Raw genomic sequence first — 24,604 nt, forward strand, 5'->3', positions numbered from 1 at the left:
AAAAAGAATACTTGTTTTCCTGCCTTTCTAAGCTAGTATAGTCCAGTTTTCAGGTTAGTGCTGAATTCAGGGCTGTGTTATAAGTTTCTGTGTTTGCCCATACCTTACTTGGATAGAAGGAAGTTTCTCTGTTCACCTGTGAGAGAGGGAAGCTTTGAGCAGCCTCTCTGTCCCTGGAGGAGTCGTTTCAGCCCAGAAATTAGTAGTTTATTGGCCATTTTGGGCTAATTTCTCTCTTTCATTTCCCTGCTATAAAACCCGCATTTGCGCGGTTTTGCACGCCAGGTAGCAGCGGTTAGCCAGGGTAAAACTATTCCCGGCTCCACAAAGTCTACTCTTCAATTTTTCCCTTGGAACTAGACACATTTTCAACTTAAGCACTCAAACCATTCACTTCGCAGCCCGGCACTTGCTCAAAACTCATAGCAAGCACTAATAAACCTTAGCACTAGAACCCCCTATACTGTAGAGAAGGACAAGGCTCTCTATTTGACCATACCAGCTAATCAGTAAAACAGCTCACTTTACCTATCCAGGCATGTCCAAAGGGCAGTTTCAGGTGTACTCTCTGGTCCAACTGGTAAATCTGGGCATTTTGAGGCAATGTTACAACTGTCTCATGTACACAGACAACCCTCTCCTCCTACCACCAAACACTAATATATGCAAGAGATGCAATTATACAGCCAAACTGGAGGCTGAGCTCTTTCAACCCAAGACTGAACCAGACAGTCAAGATGTGAAGGGCATTACTTGCATCAGACCACCAGTCTCACATAGACCTATAAAACCAGCACTTGCAAAAAACACACATAAATACACAAAAACATACTCGGAGGCTCTAAATAAAAATCTGCAAAAGAAACAAGAGACCTCCAAAGCAGACATCAAAGCAACCTCCACCCCCCAACGCAAACCATGAAACACATACTTCACAAAACCAGTGTGCCATGCAATCACAGCCCTTAAGGCAAAATAACATACCCAACACACTAGTAATAGGTGACTCTATAGTCAGGCACACTGATGTCCCACTCACTAGGCTGAACAAGGAGAAGGTCACTGCTAGCTGCCTGCCTGGTGCCAAGATCTGCCACATAACACAAGCACTCAGCTCACTCTAGAACAAGTACAAATACGACTCTGTCATTGTCCATGTTGGTGTGAATGACCTAAGGACTACATGAAAAGGGACATGGAAGAGCTCTCTGATCACGTAACCCAGGCTGGTATGACCCTGACCCTGAGTAGCAACCTGCCTTCACCAAGAATGATACCATGATGTAAGGAAAAGTTTATCAATTTAAAAAATTGGCTAAGCTTCTGGTGTCATTCAAAGGGGATCCAGTGTCTGTCAGCCTGGGATGACATGCTCGACAAGCCACGCTGCTTCACAAGAGACGGCTTGCACCAGTCACCCTTAGGCTTTCGAATACTGGCCAAGGCTCTTGCCACCCCCATACTGCCTTTTTTAGGCAAAGCTCAAAAGACAAATCCACCGCCGTAAATAGCACAAGTAACAAAAAACTGAGGGTAATGCTACGCCATGCCAGAAATCTAAACCTCAAAATGCATGCACTCGAGGCACTCATCAGTATGGAGAAAATCGATATATGTGCAGTAACAGAAACCTGGTTTAAGGCTTCAGAGAGCACCCCAGCACTACCAGGCTATAACTCTTACCATACATTTCGGCCACAAAACCTGGACTGAAATACAAAAGGCGGGGGCATATCCATATTCATCAAGGGTACCCACACCTCCAGGTTAGTGGCACAGTGCGATGCTTCAGAGATCATCCATGTACAACTAACAGTGGGCAAAACTGCAATTCAAATTGTAGCTTGCTACAGATCACCCACCATGTCCCAGGACCCCCATTCCGCATTTCAGAAAACACTGGAAAATGTAAAGGTCCTACCAAGCACCCTGATATTGGGTGATTTCAATTACCCAAACATTAACTGGAAGAACTAATCAAGTACTAATTCCCTTGCCCAACATTTCCTAGAATTTATAAACTCAAATGCCCTGGATCAACTGGTCAACACCCCCACCAGAGGTGACAACATATTGGACCTGGTCATCACCAACGTGGGCGACAGGTATTCCACACCGGAGGTAAACTCCTCACTGGTTAGATCTGACCATAAACTAATCACTCTGGATTTCCACATTCTGCCCCCCCCCCCCCCCCACTCAAAGAAGCCACCGGGATAAACTTTTCAAAAGCAAACTTCATGTTACTTAAGACCAAGGTGGAAAGTTTCAAAGCCCCCATGCTAAACGATAATGCTGCCCAAGCCTCAAAATCCTTTACTAATGCACTCTATGGACACCTACAAGAATGCATGGATCGGGCTATCCCAAGCAAAACCAAGACTCACTCCTCCAAGAAAAGGAAACCAGTCTGGTGGACCCCTGCCATAAACAAGCTATACAATAGAAGGAGAAAACTAGTACAGAAAAGAGTAAAATCCCAAGAAGAGAAGACATCCCTGATCAGTATCAGCAAGAATCTACGCTCTCCCATAAAATCATCCAAGGCTAGCTTCAAAAGAAAAATTGCCAAGGACTCCAAAGATAACCACAAGGCATTCTTTAGCTATGTCAAGAATCTAAGTGGCAATTCTCAGATCTGCTCGGAGTTAGTGCAGAATGGCACAAAATACACTAAAACGACCGATATTGCCAACATCCTGACAGACAGGTTCATGCAAACTTCACCCCGTCTCACCCCCAAAAGGGCCCATGACCATACCAGAATAATGTAGTGCCCCTGAAATCACAGACACTCAGGTTAAAACATTCCTCTCCAAAGCCAAAAACACAGCATCAATGGGACCAGACGGTGTCCCAGGCTGTGTCCTACACAAGCTCAAAGATGAACTAACCCCTCACCTAAACACACTGTTTAAACTCAGCCTCTCCACAGGCTATGTGCCCTTAGAATGGCACACAGCAACGGTTATTCTGCTCCACAAAGGTGGAGCCACAACAGACCCCGGGAACTATCACCCTATAAGCCTGACTAGCTTGGAGTGCATCATCATGGATCTCATAAACAGAGACATTGGGAACCTCCAAACACTGGCCCCTACCCAGCTTGGCTTTTTTAAGGACAGACGATGTCTCCTAAACCTGGTGGACCTCTTTGAGACAGTTACCAAGGCTATAGATGAGGGAAAGCTGGTCCACACAGCCTACCTAGAACTCGCAAAGGCCTTTGACACCATTCCCCATTCTGGCATTATAGACAAGCTCACCAGCCTAAACATAAACCCCTACGTCATGAGATGGGATGCCAACTGGCTCATGGACAGAACCCACATGGTAAGAGTTGCAGGAGCTAGGTTTGACTCTAAACCCGTTGCAAGTGGAATTCCCCAGGTCTCAGTCCTAGGACCCCTCCTGTTCGGCATATACTTCTCAGAGGTACAGGCAAGCACAGGAGGGCTATGGCTGACCAAGTTTGCAGACGACTGCAAACTAGGGGCTATAATTGACTCTCAGGCTGACACAGACATCCTCCACAAGGGTCTCACTGAGACAGATACCTAGTGTCAAACCCATGGCCTCAAGCTAAATGCCAAAAAGTGCATAGTCATCCCCTTTGGAAAAAACAAAGTACCCACAAACTACCACATAGGTGGTAGCCCCCTAAATACGGAAGACATAATAAGGGATCTGGGGACCCAAGTAGATAGCAATCTCTCCTTTGATAATCACATTGCCAACGTCATTAGAAAATACTTCTATGAGTCCCACCTACTCACAAAAGGGTTTGCATCCAGATCAAAAGCGGTTATTGTGCCCCTCTACGCATCACTCATCAGACCCATCATAGAGTACAACGCCTCATTTGGGATGTACCTTACAAGACACCTGCAACAGCTGGAAAGACCACGGAAGTACCTCACCAAGAGGATCACTGGCCTCAAACAGATGCCCTATGCAGCTCAACTGAAGAAACTCTAGCTGTACTCTGTTGCATACCACCTACTCAGAGGTGATCTCTGCCTGACATACAAGACCATGTCCAACCTAGAATTGATGGACATGCTCCACCTAAAGAAAACCATATGCCCTCGAGCCACACACTCTAGGGATCTAAGCCTCACCACAACAATAAATAGGACATGCTGGAGGGATAGATTTCTAACCCAGAGACCTCCCATGCTCTGGAACAAGATTTTAATCTGCATTAGGCAGCGCTCCTCACTAACACTCTTCAAGAGAAACCTTGATGAGTGGATGGGAAACAGAAAGTTTACCCCAGGGATTACTTCAATGGCTCTGCTGGACAGAGGCACAGGGAACTAATCTAAGAGGGCGGTGAAAGCCAACACATTCCGGCTATGCTTATAAATGCCTTCGGGTGGATAGCCTAGTACCTACCTATGAACCTGTAAAAATATGAGGGAAAAAGTCTGGACATTCTGTGAAAGTTTGGACAGCTGAGAGGTGTGCATAATGCAGTGATGGGGCAGATTCTGTGGCTTTATGCCACAACCACTGGCTGCATAAGGAGTAATACTGTAATCATTAAAACTTGGAATAAGCAGTGGGGATTTCATTTAAAAACAATGTCAAAAACATCAAAAGTGTTTTTCCAGGTGGGGTCACCCATCTGGTTTTATATGTACTTACTCTGAGATACCTGCACCTTGGAGTAAGGGGGATTCTCTGACGTACAGCCACAGTCTTCAATTTAGTATCTCTCTCTATATATATATGTGTGTGTGTATATATATATATATATATATATATATATATATATATATATATATATGTATATGCAATAAATAGAGTATCATGTTCTTGTTCATAGCTTTGAGTGTTGCAGTTTGTCCTTTGAACTTTGTTTTACTACCATAACTGTAGTAATATGGCTATGCAGTACTGTCTGTGAGCTTAACACATACCAGCCTACTGCTTAAAAATAATTTGTCAATATAGTCAGGTAACAGTGGCAGGGAATTGATTATCATCTGCCTGGGACTATACATTTTTCTGTACTGTGAAATTTTTCTGCGCTAAGGACAAACCCATCACTTCTCTGTGAAAAGAAAGGAAGCATTAGACCATTTATCCTTTCTCTCTCCTAACCAACTACTTGGCACCTTTGCTGCCATTTAATAATAGGTCACTGACGATGTAAGCAGATGTCATAACCTTGTACCAGAGGGCTGAGCTCAAGAGATATTATCTTAACAGATGATGTTTGACGGTTTCCACATGACTGCTACCCTTTGTGCAGAAAATTCTTTATAGTAATCCTTCACTGCCACTAGCATAGTCTTTTTAGGTGGAATGAAATACACTATGTAAACTACTGCAGTATGTGTGTCAGGTTGAGGTAAGCTTGGGCTGCAAAAACTAATTGTCAAAAGATAGAACTTTGGGTTTGGTGTATAACAAAAGCAGTATTGCAGATGATACCATATAAAGTTCTGGATATCTAGTTAGGCAAATGTTTCACTATCAGAATGTAAACATAATTGTGCTAGGTACTGAAGGTCTGCCATTACGCACTGCACAGGGATATGCAGCAGCCAACTACTGTTACTGTACAAATAGGACTTGGATCATTGTTTAGTATGTGCTGCAGTTAGTCGGTCAGACCGTTTGTATCATAGGCTTATTCAGTCCAGGAATGTACTTGTTGTTCCCATATAATTATCCATCTTTCTTAAATTCTAATAATGAAGTCTTGTACTTTATTTCAACAGGTATTTTGTTCTGTACATTTGGAATCATAGTGTTCTAAAAGAATCCCTTTTAATAGTTTTATCTCCACCTTCAAACAAATACTGAAAAATCATCTGAACTCTTCCTGGCTATGTACCTGCTCTATAACCTAACCTCCTCCTCCTCCTTATGTGATAACACCTATGCTTTTTGCTACTGCTGACTGATGTTCTTTCGGCTTCTCCCTGTTAGGGGTCACCACAGCGGAACTCTGGTCCGCTAATGACTGGCAATAGATTTTTACAGTGCCAAGGTGCCATCTCGATGTCCAACCTTCAATGAAGGCACGCCCATTCTACTCCTGTTTTTCGAATGCCACTCGACCACGGGGAGGATATGCAGACTCCACACAGAAGGCTCTCCAGCTGAGAATCGAACGGGAGAACCTCTTGCTGTATGGCAACAACGCTACCGCTGCACCACCGCGGCGTCTTGCTACTGCTGCTGACTGATATTGTTCCATAATTATTATTTTTCATCACTTGCTGATACTGGTACAATAATGCTGATTAATATATCTATATTTATACATCTATGAATGAATTAATCTGGCAACCAACAAAATACCTGCTTTCATGTATATATCCTGTATATATTACTGTAATCACTATGTGTAACACTGTAACTACTTTTGTACCAATTAATGTTTAATATTTTCTGTATCTATGTTCTTATCGGAGCTTTTCTCCAGGGTCTCCACTGAAAATTGGCTCATTTAGACCCAGTGGACTTTCCCGGTAAAGAAATGCAGTAAATAAGTAAATAAATTATGCCTACATATTTTTAAAAATGGCCCTCTGTCTCTTATATCTGGATATTGAGAGGCATTGCCAAACAGAGAAAAACTGCAACATAACAAATGATACTCCAGACAAGCTAAAGGTGTTACTGCTCAGTGCTAGAAGTCTCACCAGGAAACTACATTCCCTGGAAGCTCTCCTCACTCTGGGGAATACTGACATCTTCACAGTTGCAGAAACATAGTTTAAAGCCATAGAAAACACACCAGCTGTACATGGCTATAATGCCTATCATACATTCCATCCACCCACTGAATGTGAAAGAGTGAAAGGCAGAGATGTATCTACATAAAGGATAATTTCACCTCAAGTTTGATCGAATATTATGACATACTAGAACTATTCCATGCCCAACTATCTTCAGAAAAAAAATATTACCATATTCTTGCTAGCCATAGGACCACCTCCATGAACCTTTATACCTACACATCATACCTAGAGCTACTTGAATCTCTCACCATCCAGCTCAATACCCTACTCATTAGTGATTTTAATTACTTCTCCATTAACTGGAAGGCATATACAACCACCAACATATAGGCCCAAAGATTATTCAACTTTGTAAATTCAAATACCTCAGAGCAGCTGGTCTGCACTCCCACCAAAGGAACAAATATCCTAGATCTGAAACCCACAAATATGGGAGAGCTCTGCACCCCCTTTTTGAGATGTTCTCACTGGTGAGATCAGATCATAAAGTGGTTTCCTTGGAAATTAAGGTAAAAGTAGACCACCAACTAAACCCTGAGAACTTTAAAAACATTTCTAAGGCAAACTACCCCCTATTAAGCGAAGACATAGCTAGATATCCTTCTGCTCATATGCTGCAGTACTCATCACATATGGGAGTTCGTCTCCGGCTAACTCGTACATCCAGCCAGTAAACAAAGGTCTACATGCTAATGTTAGGTACATGCAGTGCCACACATTCTCTAGCGTACATTGGTCATAAAGGGATGTTGGCACACACCAACCTCAGAACTTTTCTGCTGCCTGTCTGATTGCCTGCTCCAGACATTCGCTCACTAGATAAGTGGGAATTGTGGTTCAGATAGGTACCTCTTTGGGATTTTTTCATTTCTAATTTTCTTGCTTGTTGCTACTGCTTTTTTGTGGGGTGATTTCTTGTCAGCTAGGAAGGGCAGGTGTCAGGGCGGATGGTAGATTCCACATAAAGATGCCCATGACCTCTGTTTGTTCTGTCTAGGCCCAGACCATGACCATACCGCCTGTGATATTTGTAAATCATTCATCCTAACAACTCTAAGGAGCTGTCTAGCTTCACTTAAATTGTACTTAGAGAACCAATGTCTTAAGCATCTGGCACAGGAGATGGAGGTGATGTCAGGTTCTTTGGATGACCCACTAAATAAAAAGGCCAAGAAATCTCAGTCTGATGTACCAGCTGCTCACTCTCTCTCACGTGTCCCTCCCGAGGCCAGTGTAGGCCCAGAGGTTGTTCCGGAGTTGGAGGATGTCCCTTCGGTGGGTATCACAGGGGAAGCCCTGAATGAGTCTACCAGCATGTGCAAGAGAGAAGTGTAGGTGTCCAACTTGGGCAAAAAGGGGGAATCACAGCTGGTTATTTCTGAATGTCCTCGGGGCATCACTCAAATCACTGTGCAGGAGGATGTAGTCAAATGTAGGCTGACGTCTGGCCCTTCCACATTCCATTACATTGAAATAAGAAGTGAAGACTAAGCACATTGCTCCTGCTCCATCAGAGCACCTGCCTGATTGGCAGGCTTACTCCCAAAGCCTTTTCAATGCCTTCATGACCCGGTGCCGGTACTCACCTTCCTCTCTCCTGTTACAGTCCTTTTCTCCCTCCACTGCATTCAAGAGGACAGCTGCAGACTCCTCTTTGTATGAGGAGGAATCCTCTGAAGATGAGTCATTGGCCTGTTCCACCCAGACAGGCTTCACCCCTAGGATATGTCTCTGCAGAAGATGAATCTAATGGTACAGATTCCCCTGGGAAGGATATTTCCTTTGGAGAAACTATCCAAAAAATGAAAAATATTTTCAAATGGGACTGCTGCCAAGTCTCAGATATTCAAAAGAGGTATTATGACCTATTGCAGATGGACTCTCCATCACCCTCTGCTATTCCTCCAGTTGTGCCAGCCTCCCTGGATGCATTTACTGCTGCTTCCAAGCACCCAGACAGGTTCTGCAAGGTTCCTGAGGATGCTAAGTTCCTGTTTAAAGTTCTATCTGCAGACCCAGCTACTATTTCTACCTCAGCTGATAAGGCCTTCAGGTTATTGCCTTCTGCTTCTTTACTGCCCTCTAATAAAGAGAGCAAGGTTATGGAGAGACTGGGGAAAAAGGTATACACCTCTGCTGCCCTGGCCTTCAGGGCAATTAATTACCAGACTCACGTGGTCAAATACTCTCCGGATCTCTTCTCTGATGCAGGGAAACTCCTTTTTGAGATTCCAGATTCTCCTGCTAAGGCAAAACTGGCTGTCATTCTCAATTCCTCTGCCCAGGTTACGAGGCATTCCATTAAGTGCAGTTATGATACTACAGATGTCTCTGCTAGGGGAAGTGGCCTCTGGGTCAGTTTTAAGGAGATGTTCTTGGCTAATGACTTTAAGGCCAAACTTATGGATGTCCCTATGGATACTAAAACCTTATTTGGTAGCTCGGCTGCAGAACTATTCAAATCTTTACAGGAGAAAAGTAAGGAGCTGCAAGGACCTAAAGTTCATTCTGGTTTCTCCTATTCTCAGGTTCCAAAGGAACTGTCCAACAAAGATTGCCTTTATTAGGAAACCTGTCATACCTTCTCTTCCTAAAAGCAAGAGGAAACAAGCTTCTAAATCTACCTTATCCAATTCATTCAGGAAATTTCTATGTTTTCTGTTGCTTCCTTTCATTTTCAGTTCTGTGCTTTGCCCTTTGGTCTCTCTACAGCACCAAGGCTCTTCACAAAATGCTTTGCTCCTGTCATAGCATTCTGCAGAGGATATTTCATGGTTTGGGAAACTTATCCTTCCTTCAGAGGCATCCCTAAACCACCAAAGAATCAAATGGACTACTTCAGGAGTCTCTTTCCTTCACAATTTCCCTTCTAGAGAGTCTAGGCTTCACTGTAAACTATCAGAGGTCCTCTCTGACCCCTTCACAAGACCACATTTTTCTGGGTTGCAGGATCCAAACAAACAAGATGCTAGCTTCCCTACCCACAGAAAATGTGCTGTTCCTCACCTCTAACCCTCCAATCTATGACTCCCAGGGACTTTCTATGCCTACTGGGGTTCATAGCATCTACTATCCCCATGCTCCCCTGGGCCAAACTGCACATGAGGAAGGTTCAGTGGTTTCTAAACACTCTTTGGATGTAACACTCTTACCTCCTGGATTTCATGATTCCACTCCTATCCTGCATAAAATAGGAGTTGGATTGGTGGATACTTCAGGTAACCAAAAAATCCTAGTCTCCTCCCTACAGCCACCTCTCCCTTCCCTAGAATTATACACAGATGCTTCAGACACAGGCAAGGACAAGACTCAACTATCCTGGAGGGTCAGAGATGTGTGGTGTCCCACACAGGCAAAGAAATGAGAGCCCTGATTTTTGCTTTGAAAATCTTCAAACCCAAACTTATTCCAGGGGTGCTGAGGTGGTTCACAGACAACACATCTGTTCTATGTTACGTCAACAAGCAGGGGGGAATGAAGTTTTACCTCTTATGCAGACTAGCCCTATACACCTGGGAGTTAGCCCTTCAAAGCCAAGTCTCCCTTCAGGCAGTTAACCTTCCCTCAGCTCACAATGTGGTGGCAGACACATTAAGCAGGTCCATGACCCAGTCCCATGAATGGATGTTACACAGAGATGTGTGTGTGGATCTGATCCTTTGATGGGGGTATACCTCAGGTAGATCTCTCTGCCTACCCCATGGACAGACAACTTCCAAAATTTTGTGCCAGGTTCCAAACCTCCTAGCATGGAAGGTGGATGCTCTATCATTTTCTTGGAAGTGGATGTTTCTGTATGTATCCCCGCCCCCTTACCTCTCCTCCAAAAGGTCCTACTGAAGATTCAGCAGGATCAACCAAAATTCTTGCTGATGACTCCCTTTTAGCCAAGGCAGCCACTGCCTCCCCCTTCTCCTGCACTTAGTTTACCCAAGGGCAATCATCGCAAGTTACCCCACAGGATGAATCTACTCGCACAGGACAAAGAAACCCTGATACATCTACAGCTGTCAACTCTGAACCTGGCTCTGTGGGTGATAGGTTTCTAAAGGTACTCAAAACCTTATTTTCAGAGGACATGCTTCAAGTTCTGCAGGAGGCCAAAAAACCCACTACTAGGAGATCCTATGTTTCCAAATGGAAAAGGTTTTCCATCTGGTGTCGCAAGAAGGATCTGTGTGAACTGATGAAAGGTGGCCTGTCCTACTCTTCAGTGAAGGCTTACCTTTGAGCTATCTCAGCTTGTCTTCATGTGCCTCCTCCTTTAGCCTCAAGGTTAGAGGTGAAACTTTTCCTAAATGGCATCCTTCATATTAGACCACCAAGTGGACTAGCTCCTCCTCCTTCGGAACTCCATTTTGTGTTAGAGAAGCTTATATTGGCACCTTTTGAGCCAGCAAGCTCCTCTTCCCTGCAACATTGTCCATGGAAAACAGTTTTGCTGGTGGCCATTACATTTGCTAGAAGGGTCTCTGAACTGCAAGTTCTGATGTCTAATCCTCCCTTCACAGTTTTCCACAGGGATAGGGTATCCTTGCATACCATCCCTTCTGTATTGCCTAAGGTGGTCAGAGAGTTATCTCTTAACCAGTCTATCAATCTTCCCACCTTTTTTCCTTCCTCTCAATCTACAAGTGAGAGAATGTTGCATTCTTTGGATGTGCACAGGCAACTCAGATGCTACCTGGATAAAACCAAGCCTATCCGTGAATATGAATGTCTGTTTGTGTCCTACCACTAAAGGGCACTGGGTAAGCTGGTTTCCAAGTAAACTGTTTCTTCTTGGATTTCTAAAGCTATCTCTTTCTGTTATGGTAAGAGCCTCTCTTCTGCAGTGAGGGCACGCTCCACTAGAGCAGTATCCTCTTATGGGGCTTTCTATAAAGGCTTGGATACTGGTTCTGTCCTGGAGGTGGCCACCTGGTCCTCTGTTCATACTTTCACTAATCATTATAAACTCAATGTAATTTCCAAATCCAGGGCTGCTTTTGCTTGGGCTAGTCTACATGGCTTTGTAGAAAAAGCTTCTGCTCCTCCTCCCCAGCTTTCCCAAGCATGAGCCTCGGCATTTTCCCATATGTGATGAATACTGCAGTATATAAATAGAAGGATATAGAATATCTGTGTAAAATCTTACCATAACCATAGATGTCTTTCTCTTCTATATGCTGCAGTAATGCTAACCCCCCATGCTTTCTCCCTGATGCTTGCCTGTCTTTCTTGGTGATGTGTTTTTCACGTAGGCTCAGGCTGGTGCTTGGCAGCATTCAGTTCTGAGGTTGATGCATGCTGACGTTTGCTTTATACCAAAGTCCCTTTATGACAAATGTACATGAGAGGATGTGCAGCATCGCACGTACCTTGCAGGAGCATGTAGACTTGTATACTGGCCAGACATACAAGTTAGCCAGAGACAAACTCCCATATGTGATGAATACTGCAGCATATGGAAGAGAAGGACGTCTATGATTATGGTAAGATTTTACACAACTGTTCTATTCCAAGCTCCCCCAAATGTAGAAAACACAGTAGCCTATACAGAGCAGTACACCTGAGACCTGTGTGACCACATAAACAACTGCATAGAAATGGCAGTACAAAACTGAAATAAGCCCAGGTTAAAATGCATAAATAAGTCACCCTGGTGGACCCTTGGTCTTAATAGATTGTACAACAAAAGAAAGAAAATCCTGTCAAAAAGTAAGAGGTAATGTGCACAACAGAGCCATACGTCCCTCATTTGTATAAACAACCAAAACAGGGAACTAGCGAAGTCTCTGATATGATAACTGTAAGGAATTTTTCAGCTATGTTCGCAGTCTTAAGGGCAACACCCAAAAATGTGCAGAATTAGTTATTGATGGCATTTCCTATACCCAGCCAGCAGACACAGCAAATCTGCTGACCTTTAAATTTAGCTCAAACTTCACTCCCCCTTTATCGCCAGTTCTCCCACATGAAATACCCTCTGCTACTCCTCTGCCAATTATCACTAAAGAACAGGTAGACACAGCACTTTCTAAAGATGAAAACATGACATCAATGGGGCTTGACAATATACCAGGTCATCTAAATTATTTAAATAGGGATCTGTCAGGCTCAATAAGTTCTTTATTTAACCATGGCTTCCAGACTAAGTTCATTCCGACAGAGTGGGAGACTGCTGTGGTCATACAGGTGGACCGTCAGCTGAACCAAAAAATTACAAAGACACAAGCTTGAATAGTCTTGTTCATAAGGTCATGAAAAGAATAATCATGGACCTGATAAATAAGACATAGTAAACCTCCAAATACTGGACCTAACCCAGGAAACCTCCAAATACCAGACCTGACCCTGCTTGGTTTTGTAAAGAACAGGTCATGCCTACTAAATCTGGTGAACTTCTTCAAGAAAGTCAGTAGTCACTAAGGCTATGGATGAGGGTAGAATGCTGCATACCCCCTACCTCAACCTGACCAAGGCATTTTTACAATTCCCCACTCAGTATTATATGTAAACTCACAGAACTGGGCATAAATCCCTATGTCACCAGGTGGATTAGCCAACTGGCTCAAGGACAGGATACATGGTCAAAGTGGGTGATTCAAGTTCCAGCAAGAGGCCAGTTACTAGTGGTGTGCCACAGGGCTCAGTGCTGGGACCACTCCTGTTCAAAATGTGTGTCTCTGATGCCAAGGCCAGTGTGGAAGGTCCCTGGATAACAACGTTTGCAGACAACTGCAAAGTGGGTACAATCATTGAATCCCCCAGTGATGTAGATATATTTCAAGAAGTTTTGTAAATGAATTGTGCCTGAACCACAGTCTGAAACTAAATGCAAAGAAATGCATTATCATACCTTTTGGGAAATCAAATACCTCTACTAACTGCAACATTAGCAACACATCCTTAAAAGTAGACTCAAGAGGTAAAGGATCTAGGTACCCAGGTAGATAGTAGCCTAAACTTTGACCCTCACATATCCATAGTGGGAAGGAAATCATTTTATGTGGTACAACTTGTAAGTAAATGTATGGCATCCACATCCAGGGAGATTATAGTCCCACTGTATACAGCCCTCATTAGACCAATAATTAAGTACAATGGCCCATTTGGAATGTACTTGCCCAAACACCTACAGCAGCTGGAGTGACCTCATGGGTTCCTCACAAAGCAACATGTCCTATGTGGATAGACTTAAGGCTCTCCCCCTTTACTGTCTCCTATCAGCTATTAAGGGGTGACCTGTATCTGACGTACAAGGTGCTTTATATCCAGCCCTGATGGAGCTGCTGCATATCTGCAAGACAAACAGCAATGAGGGTCACCCATTCCAGGGATCTGAACTCTGTCAGTGAATTAAACAGAGCATGCTGGAGAGATAGATACATTTCCCAGAGACTGCTACTTCTCTGGAATAGGCTTCCTATTCACATAAAGCAGAGTCATACTCTGGCCCTCTTTAAGGCCAATCTGGATTGATGGAAGGGAACCATAAATGCATACCGGGGGTGGTGCCTATGTCCCTTATGGATAGGGACAATCTGTAAAATATGTGAAAATACCCAAGGTACAGGCACAAACCTATGCCTTTCTCCTGCCCCTAGGGGTGATATACCAGGTAAATTCAGATTATATTGGCTAGGCTTATAAAGGCTCTTGAGCCATTAGCCTAGTAATCTCCTACAAATCCATGTCAGTTTAAAGTTTAATTTCTTTCTTAAAGCAGAATTGTTTAGTGCCTTTGTAAGATAAACATAGCTTCTCAGATATATATGTATAAAATAGTGTACAAGTTAAGATACTTTTGTCTGTGTTTATAATTAAGACATCTGAACTCTATTCTTTCTGTTTAATCATCCCTGTACTCTCTGTAATGTTTTTAGCTCTTCTTTAGAGAGAGAGGGCATATACTTAAGCTGTCAAAAACACAAAGTCTATAAGCTGGTAAGGCTTGCTGGAACCACAAGTAGCAAATACACCAAACAAACTGATGAGCGTACTCCATAAATGAAAAAAAAAAACTTTAATGAAACAATGAACACGTATTACAGCACAGAAAAAACAGGTAAGCACTTTCACAGTCTATATCAATGACTGCTTCCTCAGACCAAAAAACACAAAGCCTCCTTCACTATATATAGTAATCAACAACCAATCAGCAACTTAATTACATAATTACGCTGATTGGTCATTGATTACTATATATAGTGAATGATATGTTGTATATACTTAAGCTGTACTACATGATATTTTTTCTGTTGAAATATATAAGGTTTTGAGAATAGTTAAATTTCTCAGTACTATCCGTCTGTCTTATTTTGCTTTTATTTCTGGAAATTATGTATGCGTTTTGCTGTCTTTTTCTGTATTGAAACAGATATGTGATCACTGACATCATTGGTAAAGAAGAAGGTCTTGGAGTTGAAAATTTACGAGGCTCTGGTACAATAGCTGGAGAATCATCACTTGCTTATAATGGCATTATTACTATCAGTCTGGTAAGTTGAAGTTGTGATACTTTTCCTCCTAAGGGAAAGCAGATTTCAATATTTCTTAAGCAAAACATTGAATAAATGCATCTAAAATTTATTGACATATAAACATTTTAAATATTTAGATTAAGATGGCCCATAGGTGCAGAGGGAAGAAGCCCTGACTGTGACCCAAACAACCTGTAATTGACCATCAACCCAGACAGTGGAATGCAGTGTATGGGCCAGGGGCATGTGTTTGACTCTGCCAAGCACTGCCACATAGTGGCCTTCACTGGGCATCCGCAGGAATCTGCATGCTCATATAAGGAGACCCTCATATCTGTGATGTGCATGTTAGCCACCAGGAGGAGGGAAGGGCAAAAAAAATGAAATAAAAAAATCTTGGCTTAATGGATGATGTGACCAAGTCTATGTCTTGTGATGGAAATAGAATGGGCATAGTTAATGTGGTATTCCAAGCATGGGGAACAGAAAAAAAAGATACTTAAAAATGCTCAGAATGTTAATTAGGAACTCCCATCACAATTATAGCAGGTTTAGCAACATTAGAACTACACTGGAGAGTAAGGGGAAAGCTTTTGTGCCAGGTGGGAAATAGGGAGTTTAAAAAAAAGTAAGACTAACAGTCCTTTTTTCAGGTCACTTGCCGTGCTGTTGGAATTGGGGCATACCTTGTGAGGCTTGGGCAAAGAGTCATTCAGGTGGAAAACTCTCACATTATTCTTACAGGAGCTGGTGCACTCAATAAGGTAAGGAATCCTTTTAATTACAATATTTTATTTCCTTTGTAGTTATATTTATTTACTGTAATACAAATCTGGTGTCTTACAGAAGTATATTTAGCAAGACATTCCACAGTTTGGATACACTGTTAATATTTTATGATCCTTTAAGAAATACCAAGTTTTGGAAGATTTAAACATATTTTCAGCCATAAAGAAAATTATTCAGTTTAACTACATCTTTAAATTGCTTTCTGTAGTTTAAATGATGTATTCAAAGCTGATAACTTGTAACAGATACCTGTTAACTGTCAGACTTGTGTTTGGCTAACATTGTAAATGATGTAACAGTTTTGCAGAGGCTAGTAAATCTGTCTCTCCTGTGATGGGATGTGGAAAGGGAGTAAAGCAGCTCATAACAGTGTTCCTCATCAGCTGAACAAAACTGCCAAGTTCAGTCTGGGAATCTTGATGGTAGGTAGCTCAGTCAAATACGCAACGTAAGTGCTTTGAGAAATTGTTTATTGATGTAAAGCATCAGCTGCTTAGTGTTAGACATGCCAGAAACAGTATGAGTAGTAGAAACACTGCCCATAAAAAGTGTGCCATTGTAGCGCATGGGTTTAAAAGCATTCTATTAAGGGAAGTCCATACTTTTCTTTATAATGTGGGTCTGTGCCTTGGAATAAGGCAGACATTTTTGCAATAACATGTTTTCTTAAAGTGATAACATCTTTGAAAAAGTTTTACTCTTAACAAGGGGCACAGCAGTCACAGCTAAGTAGGTGTGATTTAAGAGCCCCACATGTTTGTCTATTTTTATGGCAACCACTCTGTCTGCCAACCATCAGCCCACTCTACAATTTGTGAGCCCAGTCACTGGCTCTGGTCATTCCAGTGCATTTTTCCCTTCCTGTTCCTGGAGTCCACTTCAAGGATGAGTTACATAACATTTGATTTTCCTTAGTCTGGTGGTGGTTTCTTCCATAATTATTACACTGGGTACTTTTTTTGTGGCTTTTTTCATCCTGACTCATCCTGTTGTCTTCTGAATTGGGTGGTTATTTTTCCAGATGCAACAATGTGCACTTGTAAAGATTGAAGTGAAGCTGTCACCTTTTATAACTATTCACCAATGTCTTAGGTCCTCCTTATGCTTAGCCCATCATCTTTCACCACTATCCTCAATCCTTAGTGCTACCATAAACAGATTTATTTAGTTTTCTATACCCAGAAAGAGATCTGAAACAAATACATTAAGGGAAAGACTGACCAAGAACAGATACCACTAGAATATTTTGTCACTTTGTAAACCTTAGGTAGCTCCTTCCTGTTCTCTAACCACTTTTCTACCTGTCTACACATTTTCCTGTCAACAATCAAAACAGCTATCACCTGTAAACTAAATATTCATTCACAACTGCTTGAGAACTTACCTAACCAAAACACCACCAGCATAGAATAAAACATGTTTCCATGGGAGAGGCAAGACCCCTGCACCCTTCACAACCCCCTTAACTGTGTATACTAGCTCCATGGTTGCACAGCACTAGGGAAATGAGAAACTCCAAAAAACACAAAAATCTGATTGATAAGTAATTGTTAATGCACATTAAAATATGAATTTCTGTTTGCTAAATTACAGTACATAACCAGATACATTATTGCAGAAAGAAACGGTTAAACACTAAACTTTCAGTTTTAACAGTAGCTCTCTTAAAGCACAGGCAGCCCTGATGGGATATTTGGTGGGATCCCACCTGGCTTCTTCTGCTTTAGCCTCCTTCAAGCTGCTCAATGTCTTTTCTATTTCTATTACACTCCTCCTCTCTGTCACTACTTTCTAGTATTTTTTAAGTGAACACTGATTCAAAGTTCTAATTTAGAATGTTTGCCTGCTTTTAGCCTTCATTTTAATGTTTGTCCATCCCAAGCAAATGCCATGTTCTCGCTCCCCATCATTTTACTTTCCACTACAAACGTAAAGCAGGCCTTCTTTCATGTCCTAATGCTTATACCTTTCTTCTTTCACCTGCAAAATGTTTGTTGTTGCCCTGCTTTTAGCCTCCATGCATCCCTCTAGTTGTCCTCCTTGATGCCCTTCCTTAGATCATTGTTACAATATTCCAAACTGTTGGATTACCTTGCTAAATAACCTGGATGTCTGGTTAGGGTACCAAAGCCAAAACCTTCCAAAGAGCCATATGTCTGATGTATGACCTAAGCACATGGGCATAAGGTTGCTTAAGCGGATTCATGAGAGTAAATCTGCAGAATGTCTGACTGCTTGTCTGAAATTAGGTCCCGTACCTGATGGTCTGTTCTCTGTGTAGTCATAAGTACCATTGGCCTACACTGGTTCAGATAAGTACCCTGTTGGGGAACCTACCTTTATTTTTCTCAATTGTATTGCTGTTTGTTGCTGTCAGCTAGGATGAGAGAGTGTGATTGCGATAGATTCACTATAAGGATCTCCACTCCCAGTACTTTTTCTACCTAGGTACAAAGCATGACTACAAAAAAAATTGCACGTCAGTCTTTTGGGACTTCCAAGATAGCTGCACACTAACAGCTTAATTTCGGCTCTCCCAGAATTAAAACAGAAACTCTGAAAGAGGTCTAGTGAATTTGTCTTTCTTTGTAAATTTCAGTTACTGCCTAGTAAGTGCACCATCTGGATACCAGCAAGAAGAAATTTAGAGAACCTGAAAGAAAATCAACCACAAAAGGTGAGGATAAAACACCGGCTGGGAAGAATCATGCAGTTGTTCTGCAGTTCAAACTCCAACTTTGGTGCAAGACATGACTTCTAGTATTCTAGAGGAAAAAATATGTCAAATGTGTTCAGAGTTGATTAAAATAAAATGGTGCATCAACTCAAATAATGAAAGGCTGGAAAAAGGGAAGAAGCTTTAAACAGATGTTCAGATGAGCTGATAAAACTGCAAAAATCAGAGGTCAAAATGAAGAAAAGACTGGAGAATAGGAGACTGCTCAAGAAGAGATGTTTCAAAAAATGGTAGAATAAGAAGACAGTGCACGTAGCGAAAACCTGAGATTGTCTGCTAGAAGCTGTAAGGAACAGACTATTAATGTTATGAAATCACAAATAAGCAATTGTACTGGTATTCCACAACAGGAGTGGTTAAATGAAAGGGCACATTGTGTGTATGTTCCAAACCTGGCCATGAGAAAGCAGCACAAGCCTCTAATAGTAAAGATGCAATCCTACCAGCAGACAAAACTGTGGCAAAAGAACAAAGGTACTAAAAGGTGGAGACAACAGTGTTTGTAGAAAATGACTACTCACTGTACACCAGGAAAAAGAGTAGTACATTTATTCCAGTATTCAGGGAATGTCAGGAGGCAAGTGTAAGATTCAAGCTGCTGTAACCATCTGTCTTCAGAATATGTTTTCCTGGAGAATCAAAGACAATTGTTGATGCAGAACATAAGATGGAAACACAAAAGTTTATCCAACAAAAAAGTGAGCTATCAAACAGAAGGAGACTGTTTCTTCTGATGATAAAGCTAAAAGGACTTTGCCAGTGAAATCTTTTCCATTGTTCCAAATGTAAATATTTGAGAGACAGAGAAAAGCATAGGCGTTGACAAGAAGAACTAGGAGTACATTGGAAATGAACCACAGACTGGAGTTTGGGAGGTGAAGATCAACAGGAAGAAAATCAGCAGCTTAGAAATTAATGAATAAATGTGGTATTAGAATCCATCAGTCACATTTGTAAAATATTGCTGAACAAGAAAACCAGGAAATGTTGGATTTTTTTGACTTTTTTAAACATGTAGGGGACTCCAAACCCCATATGCCCTACTTCACGTCATTAATGTTTGGAAGAACAGTAAGTAGAGGGAAGGAGGAAGGAAAAGACGTAACTGTAAGTAAAACAATTTTTGTTCTTGACAGCATTTTTATAAAATGTGGCATATGCTGCATGTTATACAGTAAAGTATTTTCAGTGTTATAGGGATATTAAAGTAAACAGGTACCCTATTTTTCTTTCTTTCTTTAGTTTTAAGAAATGTAGGCACTGCAATGTGAAAAGAGAAGAAAGCATGGACAAAAGTATGTTTAAGATAATAGGCTGTAATCTTGGTTGTTGAGGTGAGAGATAAATTGTAAAAATATACAGATCATGATGCAAGTAAAATAATTTATATGTTTTTCTGTACTCCTGCACAGGAGAATGACTTTATTAAGGCCCTTGGCTTGATCCAACAACAAGCTTTAAGTGAAAGTAAGCAAATAAAAAATGTCAGTCCTTTCATCCCTTAATTCCTACTTGGAAACAAAATGCTTTAAGATCCTTGCCCAAACAAAGACACCAGACCCCTCTACTCTTGACATCTTGTTCATTCAGAAGAAAACAATTCAAGCCTAGGCCTGATATCTTGACTGTCCCTTTGGACGCTGATGTACCTTCAGAGGTCTTGAAATCCACAGTATGGCCAACACCTGCTCAAACCCTGTCACTGCAAACCAGCCAGAGGCCGGTATCGCACCTGATGTTTCTACATCCAAAATGACTGAAGCTACCAATAATGGTGAAAAGGGGAACACCACTTAATAATTTCCAAAGGACCCCAAAGACATAATGGTAGTACTGTTTAGAGAGGAAATCCCTGGATTTATCATTAAGGTTCCTGAGCCTCCATGTTAAGTCAAACTGGATGTCATACCAGGAAAGAAAAAAAAATTGAAAATGCTCCTTCCCCAGACATCCAAAGAAAAGGAGTGGCTGAATTTTTCAGTTGGCCTGTTTAAGGCCATAATGGCACTCAGGCCATCATCTTTTGGAGGATCTACCAGTACTACTGTTTCTCCTTTCACTTCACAAAAGAGACTGTCACCCCTTCTGAGGATGAATAAGATGAATCAGACTCTTATGAGCACTCTTTGGCTTATTCATCCCAAATCCATTTGCCAGGTCAGTTGGCCTTGGTTGATGAAGATTTCTGTTCTCTAAACCCTCCTGTTGAGGAAACCTTCATTTGGGGGAACTACTGTTGATATGATGAAGGATTTTGAAAGGAAATCAAAGCAAATTTCTGACGTTCAACAAGGATGCTATAACCTTTTGGAAACAGGCACTCCTGCTCTTGTACTTTCTGTTCTAAAAGCTTTCCTGGATGCTTTTGTATTCACTTCCACCTCACCAGACTCCCAGTCACCAGCACCTAAAAGGCCTGACATCTTCTAGAAGGTACCTAAGAATTTGAATTTGAAATTTCTGTACAAAACCCTGTGGTAGACCCCTCTGTGTTTTACATTTCAACACACAAGCCCTCTAAGTTACTACTTGCTGCCAATCCTCTTCCTTCTGATAAAGACAGCAGGGCAAGGGACCAATTGAGGGAAAAGGTTTATAGGTCTTCCACTCTGGCCTTCAAAGCTATGAATTATCAGGCAGAAATAGCTAAATACTCCTTATCTATCCTCAACAGTTTAAATAAAACTTTCCTCTCCTGAGGAACCTTCCAGCAAACAGGCTTTTTCTTTGGTGGATCAGGCTTCCCAAATAGCTAGGATTAAATGCAGCTATGATGTAGTGGAAGCCTCCTCCAGGGCATCTGCTACAAGTGATGTGATCAGGATGTACGCTTGGTTGCATACTCATCCCCTTCCAGAAGATATTAACAGAAAACTCAGACTCTCTACTCTAAACAGAGTCCTTTTGTTTGGTCCAGATGCTGCCAAGCCAAGAGAAGAATGCAATGCCATGCCCACAACTTCAATAACCAATTGCACAAGGGGAAAATAAATGACCATGACCCCCAAGCAACATGAGACAGCAGGCAGTGTATCAGGTATCAGCAGTAGGCTGGCCAGTGGGCATTTCACTGGCAGTACAAATTCAGGGCCCTCATAACTGATGTGTAAGGACCACTGTCTCTTCACAGTGTCTAGGGACCATTACCTAAAATGCATACTGGAGCATAAATGTGACTACAGTGGCATGCAAGATTTCCTCCATGCTATAGCACACTTCTACATGTTGTAGTTACAAAAGCATGTACTGTACACTGAGCACAACACTCATTACTCCTTCTGCCCCCATGCACTTGATTATTATAGCTGTGGGCATGGCATTGTTTGTTTCCTTTTGCCCACAGGTAATTTGCAATAGCCATATTTCTGTGCAGCTTGAATGTTACTTCAGCCACGTCCCCAAACAAATGCACCATAGGGAAATGTCTCACTGCCTAGGCACCTGAACCCACAAGACACAGTAGAGCCAGTGCCCCCTACAATACGTGAGATAAGGGTTCTATTCTAGACTATTCTTCATCCCAAGAAAAGGAGATCAGAGACCAGTTCTGTCTCTTTCCACCCTCAAAACTTTTCTCCTTATTCCATCGTTCAGGATGCCCATCTCCACATTCTTAATCACCTGCTTAGAGGAATTTTCTGATATTTTCTACAGGTTCATCACACTTTTCAGTTCTCTGTTTTGCATTTTGGACGTTCTGTAACCCAGAGTCTTTACAAAGTGCCTTGCTCCAGTAATAGCTTATTGCAGGACTTGTGGAATCCAGATACTTCCTTATCTGGATGACCTGTTAATACAGGCCACATTTCAGCAAATACTCTTGAGTCGTCATATATTTACCATGACTTTACTTCAGGCCATGGGTTTCACAAGCAATCTGAAATGCTCAGTATTGATATCTACCCAAGACTTAGTTTCCTTGTGGTGCAGACTAGACACCAAACTTATGCTGGCCTTCCTTCCACCAAAGTGCAAAGCCTAACCAGTTGCTTCCTTTCCTCTTCTTCCCTGTCAGTCCTACACTGCAAGGGAGAGCCTAAGACCACTGCACTTCATGGCAGCAACCACCTCCATGGTCCCCTTTGCCAAATTCCAAATGAGGAAGATCCAGTGGTACCTGAAAACTACCTGGTCTCAACATTCTCATCCCCTGGACACATGGGTTCCTCTTCTGGCTTGCCTAAAGAATGAAATGCTGTGATAGATAAAACTAAACCTGGGTCTTCCCTTCAGCATGAGCTGCACACAGATACATCAGATAATGCACAGGATCCATGGAGAGGCAACATGAGAGTTCAGGGGCGATGACCTACAAATCTAAGATCAGAGCACATCAGTTTGAAGGAGATGAGGGCACTGATACACAGGCCCTGAAGATTTTCTCCCTTTCTTGGAAACCAAATACATTGATTGGTCAAAGAGAACACAACGGTCATGTGATGCATAAACAAATGATGGAGAGGGCACCAGATCTTACCAAATGTGCAGACTGGCTCTCTTGGCATGAGAGGAGGCCATAAAATCAAAATCAGATCGAGAGAAGATCTCCACAAATGGATGCTAGATGAGGAGCTTTTACTGTATATAGTCCATAAATAGGGGTTCCTGAGATGGATAATTTTGCCTCCATTGACAACAAACAACTTCTGCTCTTTTGCACCAAGACTTACTACCCTCAGGCTTGTAAAATGGATGCAATGCCCTTTCCTTGGAAAAGGAGGTTCTTTTATACCCTCTCTCCACTTGCTCTTCTTCCCAAGGTCTTTTTAAAGATGCAAAGAGAATACCCAAAAATCTTTCTGGTGACTCCCTATTAGCCAAGGCAGCGCTGGCTCCCCCTTGTCTTCCACTTAGACAAGGACCATCACCAGAAGCTTCCCTCCACAGTGGATTTGCTTACATAGCAAAAGGGTTCACTACTTCATCCTAACATTGCATCCCTCAGTCTGATATTATGGATGATAGGATTCTGATCCCTTTTAGATGCCAGTTTTCTGAGGACATGCTTAAGGTTCTCCAAGAGGCAAGAAAACCAGCTACCAGAAAATCTTACATACCAAAATTGAAAATACTGTGTGGTGCTGTTCTAAATATCAGGACCCACGTCAAGCTAATGCCCCACTGGTCCTGTCTTACCTGTGTGAGTTCTTGCAGTCTGGCCTAGCATACTCCTCTATTAAGGCACACATTTCAGCCATATCTGCATACCTTCCTCTGGAACCACTGCTGCTGGCTAGGCTAAAGATAAAATCATTCTTAAAAGATTTACTCACCTAAACTATTCTCAATTTTGTGCTGGAAAAACTCACTCTACCTCCTTTCGAACCAGCAGTTTCTGCCTCTCTTAAATGTTGTACTTGGAGAATAATTCTTCTGGTCGCTCTCACTTCTGCCAGGCAAATCTCCAACTACAGGCCCTTATGGCATCGCCTCTCCTCCTTATTTATCATAAGGACAGAGTGCGTTTAAGGGCCAGTCCCTCCTTCATGCCTAAAGTTGTAACTGTCCTCGGTCAGGCCATAAATTTGCACACTTTCTTCCCTATTACACATAATAAGGGGGAAAGAATTATACATTTCTTAGATATAAATAGACAGCTCAGATTCTACCTGGATAAGGCCAAGGATGTTTAAAAATGTCACCAATTTTGTCTCTTTCCAATATTCCAAGTTAGTAAACCCATGTTCAAAGTAAACTATTGTTAAATGGGTTTCCAAATCCATTTCTGTTCACTATACTCTGTGTGGTAAATCCTTAACTTCTCCAGCGAGGGCCCATTCTACAAGAGCAGTGGTCTCATCTAGCACCTTTTACATGGGGATTGACTCAACTATTTTACAAGCAGCTACATG

The 24,604-nt window shown here is 42.0% G+C and overlaps 1 protein-coding gene across 1 annotated transcript in view; it reads left to right on the forward strand.

The window, feature by feature from the left end:
• Positions 1-24,604, forward strand: part of ACACB (acetyl-CoA carboxylase beta) — a 1,510,375-nt gene that overhangs the window by 1,217,903 nt on the left and 267,868 nt on the right. The window contains exons 40-41 of the mRNA XM_044068517.1: positions 15,124-15,244; positions 15,880-15,990. Coding sequence (XP_043924452.1) covers positions 15,124-15,244; positions 15,880-15,990 — 232 coding nt within the window. The remainder of the gene's footprint in view (positions 1-15,123; positions 15,245-15,879; positions 15,991-24,604) is intronic.

Source organism: Protopterus annectens, chromosome 4.part0 (assembly GCF_019279795.1).
Source record: "Protopterus annectens isolate FY-2018-M chromosome 4.part0, PAN1.0, whole genome shotgun sequence".
Taxonomy (NCBI): domain Eukaryota; kingdom Metazoa; phylum Chordata; order Ceratodontiformes; family Protopteridae; genus Protopterus; species Protopterus annectens.